This window comes from Sminthopsis crassicaudata, chromosome 4 (assembly GCF_048593235.1).
Source record: "Sminthopsis crassicaudata isolate SCR6 chromosome 4, ASM4859323v1, whole genome shotgun sequence".
Lineage (NCBI taxonomy): Eukaryota > Metazoa > Chordata > Mammalia > Dasyuromorphia > Dasyuridae > Sminthopsis > Sminthopsis crassicaudata.
In genome coordinates, this window is record NC_133620.1 from 253523785 (window position 1) to 253538236 (window position 14452).

General features: G+C 31.1%; 1 protein-coding gene across 4 annotated transcripts in view; it reads right to left on the reverse strand.

The window, feature by feature from the left end:
- The window catches only part of PHF3 (PHD finger protein 3), a 106754-nt gene that overhangs the window by 68119 nt on the left and 24183 nt on the right, over window positions 1-14452 (reverse strand). For 2 of the 4 annotated variants that reach the window (XM_074310590.1, XM_074310589.1), the window contains exon 2: window positions 12321-12589. The exons of the other annotated variants lie outside the window; for them this stretch is intronic. In XM_074310590.1, the coding sequence (XP_074166691.1) occupies window positions 12321-12564 (244 nt within the window). In that variant the 5' untranslated portion in view covers window positions 12565-12589. The remainder of the gene's footprint in view (window positions 1-12320; window positions 12590-14452) is intronic. 4 annotated transcript variants of the gene reach the window in all.

A 14452-nucleotide genomic window follows, 5' to 3' on the forward strand; every position in this document is an offset into this window, starting at 1 on the left:
CTTGTTCTGCGTTCATTTATGGTTACCACATTTTAAAAAGATCTTATCTAAACTAGAATATATCCAGAAAAGGACAAGTTGTTAAAAGAATTCAAGGGGACTATCTTTAAGTATGTGGAACTATGTATATGGAAGAGTAACTAAGACATTTTGCATTAGCCAGGGATAACAAAATTAGTAGGAAAAATACATGACAGCTTTATGTTGTAAAGAGTCAGATTTAGGTTTGATATTAGGGAATTTTGTACTTAAGAGCAGAATTTTTCAAAAGCAGAAAAAGCTACCTGCAGAGGGAATTCTTCTTCAGGGAAAGACAGGCCATAACGAACTGAGTTACTTCCAACTCTGAAATTCTGAGATTTAAAAAATAAATATCTCTAAGTACTAAATAATTTTGCAGACAGAATGTCCACTTCAAATTTTATCAAGAAATTTATGGCACTTTTTAAATTTCTCAATAGAATAAAAGCTGGCAAACAAAACAATTTGTATTGCAAATAAATTTATAAAACTCATAGCCATATTAACAAAATGTTTTTATATGTCTGATTTGATTTCTCACAAGTGCTCTTATTTGTTCTTTTACAGGTGAGGAAATTGGGGCTGAGGCTTAAGAGAGTTGGCTAGGATTTCAGGTAAAAAGAGTCTGAGGCAGGAATTAAATTTAGGTATACGTTACTCCAAGATTAGTAATCTATTCAACACATTACCTAGCTGCCAATTATTATTTTGTTTGTCTATATATGTAAAGATAGACAACTAGACTTGTAACTTTATTAGTATAGGTGAAGCTCCAAATAAGAAAACACCCTCTACAGGTTAGCACCTTCATAGTGAGTTCCCTAAACAAAGCAAATAAAAATGACTTGCCTCTAGAGTCAGTAGTGGTAGAAGCAAGATTTGAATCTGTGTCATTCTAGTTAGTGTTGGGGACAGGTGTTAGAGCAAATTGGTCCCAATTTGGTCCCAAAGGACCTACTCAAATTCATAAAAACATCAAATACACTTTGAATAGGATGTAAGTATATATATACCTACCTTCACTCATAAAAAATAAAATAAATTCATGGAAAGTTTCTAAGAAATCCTAAATTAGCATAAATCAGTAATAATTATCCCAAAAATTTTTAATGGACTTAAACATTCCATTAATTATAGAGATACTAAAAGGCAGCATGAATATTGGAATAAAGCAATAGAATCAGGCATCAGGTAAAACCCAGGCTCACATCCTAGCTCCTGGCATTTAGCATGTTCTATCACCCCAGCCAAATTACTTCACTCTCTGAAGGGGTATCTCACTATGTAAAATGGGGATAAATCATAAGTTAGAATATCTAACATCTTCACAAGGCAACATTAATATCTAGAACATCTTCTCAAGGTGGCAATATGAAAAGTACTTTATGATTGAATTATCATCCAATATGCTTTTCTGGCAGAATGGCCAACTTGAAAGTTACAGCTTCTGTTTATGTATCTTTATATATACACATACACAAACATACTTACATAATTACCTCTCCCTTTCTCTTCTATCACTACCATCTAAGTATACCTTTAAAATATGGGTAAAATTTTTGAATTAATATTTGAAGGCCAGGAAACCCTTTAACCAAGTCCCAAAAGCTTTGTATGGTATCTACTATATATACAGTACTCTGATTTACCCAAGTGAGTTTCCTGGAAAAGAAATTTATATCAAGAAAGTAAAAATTAACCTAACAATTATCTTCTAGAAAAGAAGCCTATTTTACTGCTTTTTGAGCCCTTACCTACACTACAAAGAATGACAGAGTTTCTTACTTTCATTTTATCTATCTGGATTAAACTACCCACTAGAACTATTTCTCTGAAATTCATTCATGAACTATTTAATCAGAAAAAGGAAACCATTCATAAAAACATTAGTCAAGGTTTACCCAGCAATGCAGAACGGATGTTAAAATTAAAATAAGTTATATAAGGTGTCAAGGAATGCCCCCCTAAAAAAGAGGAAAAAAATCTAGTAAATAAAGCACCTCCTTCTAGTACTATAGCTACCACCAAAATAAATTATTTTCTGAAGATTGGGAGGGGAAGGAAGAGAGGAAGGGAGAGAAGGAGGAAGGGGAAGGAGAAAGGGAGCGGGGGAGGAGAGGAAAGGGAAGGGAGGGAGGAAGAAAGGAAGAAAGGAAGAAAGAGAGAAAAAGAAAGAAAACAGTTCCTACAATTTATCAAATTCTTACTAGGCAATGATCTTACTTCCCACCAATTTTGTTCTCCTTCAATTCTGGTCATTATTTAGCTTTAGGTATTTTATTTTCCCCAACAATTGCCAGTCATTATCATAAGGAGTAGAAGACTTTATAACTCTTTTTAAGTTTTATTTCATAAAAAGGAAACCGAAGCAGCCAGATGGCGCAGTAGATAGAGCAGCAGGCCTGAAGTTAGGAGGACTGGAGTTCAAATTTGACCTCAGACTTTTGACACTTCCTAGCTATGTGACCTTGAGCAAGTCACTTAACTAACCCCAATTGTCTAAGCCCTTCCTCTCCCCTCCCCCCAAAAAGGAAATCAATGTAAAGATTTACATTCTCACCCTATTAAAAAATATATACCCTTCATCTACTCTTGAAAATCAAGACTAGGCAACTAGATGGCACAGTAGATAGAGTATCAGGCTTGAAGTTAGGAGGACCAGAGTTCAAATCTGGACACTTAACACTTCCTAGCTATGTGACTCTAAGGGAAGTCATCCAACCTCAATTGCCTCAGTAAAAAAAAAAAGAAAAAAAAAGTCCAGACTAAGAGAGTTCAGCTTTTATCCTATAGGCTATGAATGAGAAGCAAAAAGTTGAAGAAAAAACACTAAAATTTTATTTTAGCAGGATTAATATAGCAATGATATGAAGAAATGACCCAAAGAAGGAAGACCAGAAAAAAAAAAAAAGATCAATGAAAAAGCCACTTGAAAATAAGATATATTTTATAAGCATTTTTTAAAAATAAAAAAAAAATTGTCCTAAATGTACTAAAAAAAATGTGGGGAAAAAAAATTCTGGGTGGGAGGGGAAGATAGAAAGGGAAGGGTATTGTATAAAGCTGAGCTTCTGAGCCAAGAGAATAGGGAAGTCAAAAGATAAGTAGTTTGACAGAGAGAGAAAGACATAGATTCTCCATATATTGAGTTTGATTCACAGATGAATTCTACGTGACCAGGTAGAAATGTCCAGAAGCTATCTGGCAATGCAAAACAAAGTTGGAGAGCATAAATAAGTAAAAGATAATAGTTTGCATAGTAGTAATAGTCGAAGTGTGGCAGTGAATAATATTTAATAAAAGAAAATAAAGATGAGAAACAAGAGGAAGGGATCTTGGAGAAAATTCAATTAAAATAGAACCAGCAAAGATACAGAGCACAATCAAAGAAGGAGAAATGAAATGAGGTGATCATGAGAGACAAGGAAGGAAAGAATTTTGAGGAGGAAAGGGCCCCCAGAGTCATATGCTGAGATCCAGAGTTAAGTAACGAAACCTCCCAGGAAGCTTTGCGAAAAACGGGGCAGAATAAATAAATGGTAAGGAATAGCAATTAAAAAGAATGAAAGGAGAAAAATAGCTAAAATGAGTAGCAGGTTGCAGAAAAAGCATTTTTCACAATATAAAGAGAACAAAAAATCATGAAGAAAGAAAACATAAAAGAGAAAATGACAGAGAGAAAAGGACATTTGCCCATCAATTGGGTAAATTAAATTATATTTGTATTTCTAAAGACTTTACAAATTATCTTCAATATAGCAAAACAACAATCAGGATAATATCTTTAATAGGTAAGAAGTCCCAGATGTATCAGCACCAAGAATATAAGGGAGGTCTTGTAATACTGTGATATCCCTCAAAGTTCTTACTAATATTGTATATGTTGTGAATAATTAACCATGATTCATGACAATAAAATCAAAGTGTGGGTGCAAGAATACTCCAAGATGATACATGATTTTAAAAATTTAGCTTAAAACAACAAGGAATAAAAGGATAGTACATTTCTAAAAGTATCAAGTAAGAGTTATCCTAGGAATCTGTAGTTTATTAAATAAAAATTATGTACCTGCCATTTAGGTAAGGTGTAGCATCTTCCCTCTCACTGAACTTACAATTATGCACAAACATTATGCCATAAATCATATAAAAGGTTATGATGATGTTTGTCAAGGAGAAAAGGGATCCTACTGTCATATGCTGAACAAATGATATGTAAGGCACAAAGGATAAAGGGTCACTATTAACCAGAAAAAGGTTGAGGTGTCACCATGGCAAATTTCCTAAAGAAGGCAGCATCTCGGCATATAAAGGTACTTTGAGGAATATAGGTGAAGTCATTTCAAATACTGAAATGTGCTTTGTGAAAAAGTGTGAAGCATCTAAAAACAGTGAAAAAATCTAATTTGGTTAGAGTACAGGGTAAGGAGTAATATACAATAATATGAGGAAGGGGTGTGGCACTAAATTGTAGAATGTCTTCAATGTCAAGAAATATAAAATTTACTTGGGAAACCTTTGGCCCAATTCATCTAGTTTCAAGAATTTTCCAAGAAAATTGAACAGGAATAGAGGAAAACAGGAAGTAAACATGGAGACGACATCTCAGTTCAGCTTCATCCCTTAAACATGAATTTCAACAGCCCATAACTAAGACTAACGAGAATGAAAATCTAGAGTATTAAAGCATCCTTTGAAAAACATCCATGTCATTTTGATCTGTCTCATATGCTTTATTCTATACTCCTCCCCCCTCCCCTGTAAGTTGTGAGAAGAATTAACAAGATTAACAAGCAAACTGAAGAAATCAGTGTTAATACTATATTATCAAGATTAAAACATATCATTTCTGTTAAGAATATAACTCCAAAAGTATAAAGTGTTCTGTGCAAGTCATAATCAGAGTTTGGCTTAAACATTTTCTGGCAGCTAACTTTGGGGGTTGACTGAGAAGTGTCTGCTGCATCAAAATAAAATGTATCAAGAGCATATATGTATTCACAAGCATACACCCACTTTAATTTAACATATATATATAGATTTATCTAGAGTTTAAAACATATAAATATGTTTAAAAGAATTGGAATGGGAAAAAAATTTAATTTTTTAAAAAATAAAAGAACAAAAGAAACAACCACTTAAATATAAACGTTAAATGTTCTTACAAAAGCTGAAATGTATTTCTATGCATTAATGAATTCGTTACCATACTTTAGTGAATTCTAATCCTCTTAAAACACTCTAGTGTTTTAATATTAGTTAATTATTATTAATTAATTAATAATTAGTTAATTAATATTAGTGTTTTAGTATTAACACTCTATCTTCTTTCACAAAATAACCTGTCAAATGCTTTAAATAATATTATTGGTAAATTCAGTCACAAATCTGGGTTCTCCTCCTCTATAACTTACTGATTGATCCAAAACAAATGACAACCTCACTTGGCTAAAATTTCCTTTAAATGAAGGTCACTGGAGATAGTACCTTTCAGCTATAAAATTATGAGATCAAAGATTTAGAGCAAGAAGGGATTATGGGTCATCTAATCCAATAGTTATTTTATAGATAGTGAACATATATCTGAGTTTCAGTTTCCTAGCCCAATGTTCCAGAAGGAGTAAGTAGCTGGGGCAGAAGTCTTCAATTCTATATCGAATCTTGTACTTTACCATTATATTGCATTAAATTACCTCTCACAAATCTATGTCCTCCATTACTTTCTTTCCTACTCTGGTTAAACACCCCCAGCTCCCTCATTTCATAAAAATAAGATCATAGCATCTAGTTGAGGCAAAATAAGAAAAAGTTAAATATATACTTTAACATAATATTGTTCAAATTAATGGGCCTTACTTCAATACTTCAGAAGCAGGAAAGCTATTTCAAAATTATTAAAGATTAATTTTCTATGAAGTCACTTTAAAGTATTTCAGAACTTCCCCAAAGTCCTACTCTAAAGCTTCATTATATCATGGGATGTGACTAATGTTATGACAAAAGCACCACTAGTAGATGCAGACAATCATACTGAAAAGGCTTTAAGAATTGCCCTAGTTGCTTTCCCAAAACAAGCCTATTATCAACAGGCAAATCACTTCAAGATTCAATCCTTGGGAAAGAAGGGAAACTTTGAAGGAAAAAGAATATAAAATGCCAGCTGACGCAGTTCTCTAAGTCTCTGCTCAGAAACTAGATTCTAATTGTAGCTGTGTCTAATGAGAAACCTCCTATCATGACATCCAAGGTGCATTCCTAGATTAAAAATTATTGGACCAGGACTAGGGACAAATCAATCTGAGAACTGATTCAAAAAGAATCCAAACTAAGTTCATCTCAGTAGATACCTTCAAGGCATTGAAATGGATAATTTACAAGTACTTACTTTGCACTGTTACTGACCAAGTACTTTACACTCCTGTAGTCATCAAGATACCCCCCAGAACTTTCAGAATCCCTTCCTAGACATCAGTTTCCTCTGCCAACTTCTCTTCACTTATCTATTGTTGTTCATCATCTGTGATAACTTTAGTTCCTCTAATGATCAATTACCAATTAGAAAACTTGATCATGCCTATCTAAACTATGGATTATTTATGACCAATATGATCTAAAAGAAATAAAGCCAGATAAAATCATTTGCTTGTGTGGATTGTAATTGTCCAACTTATAAAAAAGACACTGAGACAGAGTTTTGAGGTACTTAAAGAGTCCCTTCTACTAAAGTGACCCTCAAAAAAAAATTAATAATAAATCCTTGACTATAACAAATCATGAATCAAAGAAAATATAAAAAGATCGTCAATCATAGAGATTGATAGTCAGAAAAAGGGGCAATAAAGAATCACATAATTTTAGACTGTTTATAAACATTAATTCACCTATTCAAGTAAATCTGAGATCCCTGTCAAGTGAATATATTCCCTCAATCACTAGAGAATTAACCCAGAAAGTAGCTGCAACTAAATGAAAAGAAGCTCAAGGTTATTACCTGAATAGGCATTCACAACATTGGGTTTTATCACATATCTAAAAGAAACGCTATTTAATGGGACATTAGTCAACTTCTATGCTGGTATTCATAAACTTTCCTTAAAGCTTTTTATAAAAATATCACAGGGAAAACAATTATGGGTTATTAGTTTTCAACACCTGTTATGGAATGAGGAAGGAGAGTAATTCCATCAAACTTTCCAAATTAAACCATACACCTCATACTCAGTGACTGCAATGTAAAAATGAGGAAGAGTGAAAATGTTTGAAAACATGATTCAGAGTTAGAAAAAAGAAAAGTTAAAAGACTTTTGATGATAAACACTAAATATCTGACATGAAAAATGTAACATTTAGGTAAGTTACAGATTCTGACCTTAATTATACCTCATAATTACAGAGTACAATTCTTCAAGAATAAAGTTGGAAGGCATTGAACACTTAACCAAAAAAACTGAATTCCTTATATTTCAGTAAATGAAAAATAAAGGATTAAGAAAATGGGAATCACTTCCCAAATCAAGTATCTATCTACAGTCAATTCTGGCTTGACTTAAGCAAGAATCAAAATTATTATTAAATTAGAAAAGGATAACAAAATGTAGCATGCAATTAAGATAACTAAAGAAGCCAAAGAGTCCTAGATTATATATCACAACCAACAGCCTTCCCAAAGAATAAATATTTTCTTCTTTAAAAGAATCAAAAGGCAGCTAGGTGGCACAGTGGATAAAGCACCAGGAAAAAAAAAAAAAAAATCAAATGCTGAATATGTTGAGCATCAACTAATACTACAAATAGCTAAGAAGATTATATTTGACAGGAAAAAAATTGTCAATAATATGGGATTTAAGTATGAGTCAACTGTGTACTGTGAATTTACTTGTTCTTAGTTTTATTTAAAAAAAATAACAGAGACTATAGAAGGAATTCTGTCCTGAACAAGTAACTGAAAATCAATAAAAATGACATCACTAATGATTGTAATAATTTTATCCAGAAGTTTAACCAATACAGAAATTGCCAAAGCAATGAGATTTAACAAAAACCCAGAAATTGCCTTAGTCAGCAAATATCTGATTCACTTGTCAGACAAAAAGAGAAGACTATCAACAAGCAACACCAAGTTAGTGTATAAATTTGCTTGTAAAACCTTACAAGGATGATGAATGACTCGTTATAAATCATAAAGAAGAGGGAAGTAGTCCAGGGCAAAACCAATGTAAAGACAGACAAGTTATCCAAACCAAACAAAGATATTTTGAGGGTATTCGAGGGTGAAAACCAAAGGGCAACAAATAAAAGAAAAATGAAAAAATTATTATAAGTATTATAAGTATTTTCTCTACTGAAGAGAATGGAATCACTTTATTTGGAATCTAAATGGATGCCTGGCACATAGTAAGTACTCAATAAATATTCTGATATCACAAACTTAGAAAGCTTATAAAGATAGCAATACAGAACAGAGATAGGGGAAAATGTTCATATTTGACCATAGAAGTTACATAAAGATTATTTAGAGATGTGCCCCAAAAAGGTGGTGATACAGTCATGTAATGAGAAGGCTCAACTATGGACATCCTGTGTATTATTCCACTGGTACTTCATTATCATGACAGCTATAAAGGAAGTCTCACAGCATGAGTGGAAAGCCTATGAAGGAGTACAAAGATGAGTTGCAAAAGGATCATGATCAGTAACTAAGGATAATATGTAATCAGATATCAAAAGTGTTATATGGTAAGTGATTCTGGAACCTGTTTTAATTTTTTTTTAATTAAGCTAATACAATAAATTTTTAAATTAAGCCTAAACCACTTACTTAACTCCATTAAATGGTTACACAAAAACATAAAAGTTGAAATTATGACAGTGAGGCCCTTTGTCCTATAGGAATGGAATTACTGTGGAAGTATCTTAAGCAATTAAAATCCAAGCTATAAAAGTTTAATTTAGGTCTTTTCAAAATTTTGAATAATATAGTCTTTTAAAAAATATAAAGGAAATCCTTACTCTCCATACTGCATCCCTTTTTACTAAAGAAGAAAATAACACCTCTTCCTAAGATCTTGCATAGCTCTGTTACTTCTCTGTAGGGACTTACTTTCATGTAAATCTTTTATGGATGATTCCACTTAACATATTGAAAGTCTTCCCCTAATTCATCTATCTCCATTCCTTTCTCTCAAAGCATGAAAAATGTCCATGTTTTTTATGTCTCTGATGATCTATTATGCCATTCTTTTATACAAACATTTTTGGTTAAATTTTACACTTTTCTTATAACAATTCTCTATATTTCTAGTATTCTTAGGAGTCAAGTGTAAACCTGATTCTTCTAAAATGGCGGTAGTTCCATGCTTCACAGACTGGGGTAACTAAAAGCACCACGCATTTTTCCAGGACAAGAAATTGGTCTTATTTGTCTTTGTGTATAGTAGACAATACAATAGTTGATGAATGTCTGCCAAAACTACACTAAGCAAACACTAAAAAAAAAAAAAAAAATTAATGATTAAATTAAGACCCACCAGCAGTAAATACTTAAGAAACAAAAATCCAAACTTTCATTTATGCTGTTCCATTATTAAATACGACCTTAATTATTACAAAACTTACAAAATGCAGAAAAACTTCACACATAAAGGAATAAACCCTATTATTTACATGGTATAACTTTTAAAAATTATATGGAGTGGCATTATGCCAAAAGTCTTTTTCAACTACATTACTGCTTTTACAAAAAGATCAGTAAGAAAACATCACATATATCACTACCAATAGAAAATTAATTAGGATTACACATTCTATGAGATATTTTCACAAATGTTGAGTTCAGGCCTCATCTGCAGTGAATAAAAAAGTAAGCAATATATGACCCACAATAATTTAATAACAGTACCTGATTTTTTTTGCGTTTTCCCCTTTATGCTTTACAATTACAATCTTTTAATCTCTACAACTGAAAAATAAATTATTATGAGTTGTTCAAGCATTTCAGCAAAATCAATGGCGTCTAGGACTTAACAACAACAGCAAACTTCCCTAGTTCAGCACAATTGAGAAGCAGAATCACCATTTATATTCTTCTAAAAGTGAACAGCTATATTATTGAGCTTATCTTCAACTACTCCAAATAAAAATGAAGTTGTAGACTCAGAAAGAGAAAATATTTTTAAAGTCATATCCTTTTTTCATAGCAACACAGAAACAAATAGTTTGTGAGCCACTTAAAGCTTTAAAACATTTGTCAAAGATTTTTCATTAAAGAGGAATACTTATCAAGTTTCCCAACTATCACTTGAAAACATAAATAACCAAAAATCTCAAGACTCTAGGTCACTTAGTTTAAGAACCTTCTCCTCTTCCTCCTCCTCCTCCTCCTTTTTCTCCTCCTCCTCCTCCTCCCCATATTCATAATTACACAAAGCAATATAGACATTAATTTTTAATGCAGCTACATATTAAGAACTGATCTATAAAGAAATATTAAAATACAAACTGTTCAGAGAGCTATAAAAAGTAAATACCTCAAAACAACTTTAATGTAAAAAATTCTGAAAATAATACAACTTGATTCACTAAAACTGTATTTTTACTGTATTTTACATTTACTAAAAAGTAAAATTCTAAAAAATAACTTTAAGCATCATAAATAATTGTGAGTAGTAGGATTTTTTGAATGGGGAAGGAGGGAATAATTATAAATTAAATGAACACCAGTCCTAAAACTTTTAAAGTTTTTAACAATTTAATTTTTTTTAGTCCCAACTTTTTATCTTTTTATCAAAATATAACATATCAAAGGGGAGAAAAGTACAAAACAATGAAAGGTTTGGAATTTCATAAGTAAAGATAAATGGATGCATCAAGTGCAACTGTGACTACAATTAAATTAGTTGACAAAGGAAAAAAATTTTAACTGCAATACATATATAATAAGTACAAAACACAAATCAGAAATACTGCATTAACATTACGTACCAAAATAAAAATCTTGAAAAACAAAAGATTTTAAAAACTGGAAAAACTCCAAGACATTTAGAAAACAATAAAAATATTTTACCGTAAAATTAAGTAACATCAAGGAAATGTTTTGTTATTTAGAGCTATAAAAACTCCAAATAGTTCAAGACCCTTGAATTACTAGACTTTCAAACAGAAAGAACTTCAAATTCTAGTAGAAATGATGTAAACAATCAAATGTGAAACAAGTTCAATGTACAAAGGTGGAACTGGGTCACCTAAATCTAAGTTATGACATATATTTTACAGAAGAAAATTAACTAGACAGAAAATTTTTCACATTGAAAAGTATTCAATTGAAAAGTCCTGCAAAAAAAAGAAGTCAGTTATTGAAAAACAGTCCAACACACATATTTGAGAAATTACTATAATGGAAAGGATAAAAGGAAAAAATATGATAGAACTTTTCAAAGCTAATAAGACTTTTTGCCTTTACTTTGATTAAGCTTAATGATCTATATGACTATCAGAAAATTTGTACTTTTTGGCTTTAAAGTGTTATTTTTTTTATTATTTAAAGAAAGCCTATGGCTTTCCCCAAACATAAAATACTTTAATATTTTTAAGTTTATACAAAAAAAAAAGTAAATGTCCTTCAAGTTACTGCCAGTCCAACTAGCTTGTCATTTCAATTTTTAAATTCTTTTAAAAATATTTTGATAACATACCACACTGCCTTTTCTATTCCAAAAGTACACTTTCTATGTCTAAATTAAAGTACTTTTAATTACAATTCTTCTATCATACTTCTTTGAAAGAATGTACTAGTAAGCCATTCTACCATAGAGTATCAAATAGAAAATCTATCATTTAAAAACACCTTAACACCATCATTAAGATATGAGAAAGTATGGCAAAAGTTATTATATTGTGCCCCATAAAATGCTCTCATATTCTGATTTCAATGCTACAAATTTTGATTCATTTTTTTCTAGCTGTGAGGAGAGTGTGCCTACACAAAGCACATCAAAGATACAAATTGGGATAAATAATAGAGAGGACTGGAAGTGACATTGAGAGATTCTTTAGTCCTTCCCCTGTAGCTCCAGATAGAACTACAATTTAAAGCATCCCAGAAGAAAATTCAACAACCTTCCAGAGAGAATAGCCAGGAAGGATCTATTTAATATAAGTTTTTATTCTGATGCCTGAGAAGCTCTAAGCTATAAAGGATAGAATCCTAAATTCACTTTCTTCATCATCAAAAAGGATGCTGCTAAAAATTACTTTATTTTAATTGCAGACTTTAAAAAAAAAAAAAAGATCATAAGAGTTACCTGTTGAACAAGGCATCTGGAAATTGGGATCATTGCTATCCAAAACAGGCAAACAGAACTGGTTACTCGCAGATCCTAGCATAGGATCCTTATCGCTGAGCATGTTCTTCAGCGAGTCCTCTAAGACATTCTGACTTGTACTAAAATCCTCACAGACTTCATTCTCCAGGTTGGATCCTAGAAATAGGGCATCATCTAAGTGTTCAGTAGGAATTAAATGATTAAATGTATCAACTATATCCATGAAGACTTCTGTGTGTCTTTCAGCCCTATAGAAAGACAAAAAAAATATCATAAGAAATAAAGCTATCGAATGAAAATCACCTAAAACCAAATTATTTTCTTTTTCCTGTTTTGAGTCTAAAAGAACACTTAAGGTATTTTTGAATTGTTTCTTTAAAAAAAAATTTTTTTTCACTGTCAAAAACTATGCATTTGGAAATTCAAAACCAATTTTTATTAAGTAATATTGATTCACCATGCATGTAGAATGGCATATTACTAGTTTATCTGTTGACAGGGTACAATAAATTGATATTTTTTAAAAGAAAAAATTGTCAAATCTCAAAGAATTACATAACTAAATACAATAACCCATGTTGTCTTGTTTTAAATAAATTAAATTTAAATTCTCTTCTACAATAACATCTAAAATATGCAGAGTAAATTTTAAAGTTAATTATACTCTTAAAAATCATTTTATGCCATTGTGAAAATCATACAAGTCTCATTTTATTTGAAAAGCACTCTGAACTTTAAAAATATAATATATACAAGGCATTCCAGAAAATCAAAGCTTAATAAAACTACACTAAGATTTTTAGCACACAACATAAAAATCCAATTTCCTCTCCATTTACTTTCAAGAAAAAGAGGCAACCAATAACAGCAACATTGTTATTTTTTTAAATTATTTAATGAGTCTCTGTGTGTGTGTGTGTGTGTGTATTTACACACACACACATATCCAGGAATTGGTATAAGTTCCCCTCAATCTCCAATTCTACATCTGTATCAATCAAATAATTTCAGAATGAAGTCTCTCAAGTACTGAAAGATCAATCACCAAAGAATCACTGATTTCAGTATCCTAACTTATTATGGGCATAAAAGTGAATAGCATGTAGAATTTTTCAACAGAAAAAGAAAAAGAAGCCTTGATTTAGGTTAATAGTTACTTCAGACATATCAAATATCAGATTAATAAGAAAATTCTATAAATCAGAAAACTAAATTCATAGGCATTCCAATGAACTGTTCTACTACTATAAATGCTAAGCCATAATCAAATTAGGTGTATTTACTAGCCACGTAATCCTAAATCTTCTATAATCACTAATGACAAGTATTAAAAAAAATGTTGCTATCCACCCTAAACAAAAACTTTCTTAAATGATATATACTATTTTCTCCATGAGAATAAAGTATCTAGAACAATAGAAAGGGCTGAGATAAATTTAATAATTTCCTTGCTCAAGTAACTTATGGCAAACTATTTGTAATTTTATTAACTATGCCAATAAGTTAATTATCAAAACTTGAAGAATTTAACTTTAAAATGCAAATTTTTTTTCCAATTGCTGAGTTTGATAGCATACCTTAATTTGTATTTTCTAGCAGAAATAAATCACATAGCAAGTATTCTTCCCTGAAATGAGTTCTATCTACAATCTGGGCCTGGTCTCCTTGTGATAACTTACAGAAAAAGGTAGTTTGAGACATGTTCCCTCCTCACCCCACCCCAAGCAAAGCAAACAAATATATAACCAAAAACAAAGAAATTGCAGCTAAATCAAAAAACAGCTCAGGGATTTCACTTTGGGATATACCATACCTTAAAGGCAATAAAGATATTTATATTTCATGTGATATCTGACCAACTCACCTTGCAATAAAAATGTATTAAAAAAAAACAAAAACTGAAAATTAGTTGGAGCTTATGAGTCAGAAACTGTTGAAAACAAAGAAACAAAGAAATTCTATGAAAAATTTAATAAGATTCTCCCAAATTAAGTCAGCACATATTTCAATGTTTAGTGACTTCAATGTGGAGAGATTTATCAAAATAATAAAAGTATATCAGAAAAATACTTTGGAAATCAAGAAATAAAATATCATTTCACTTACGTACT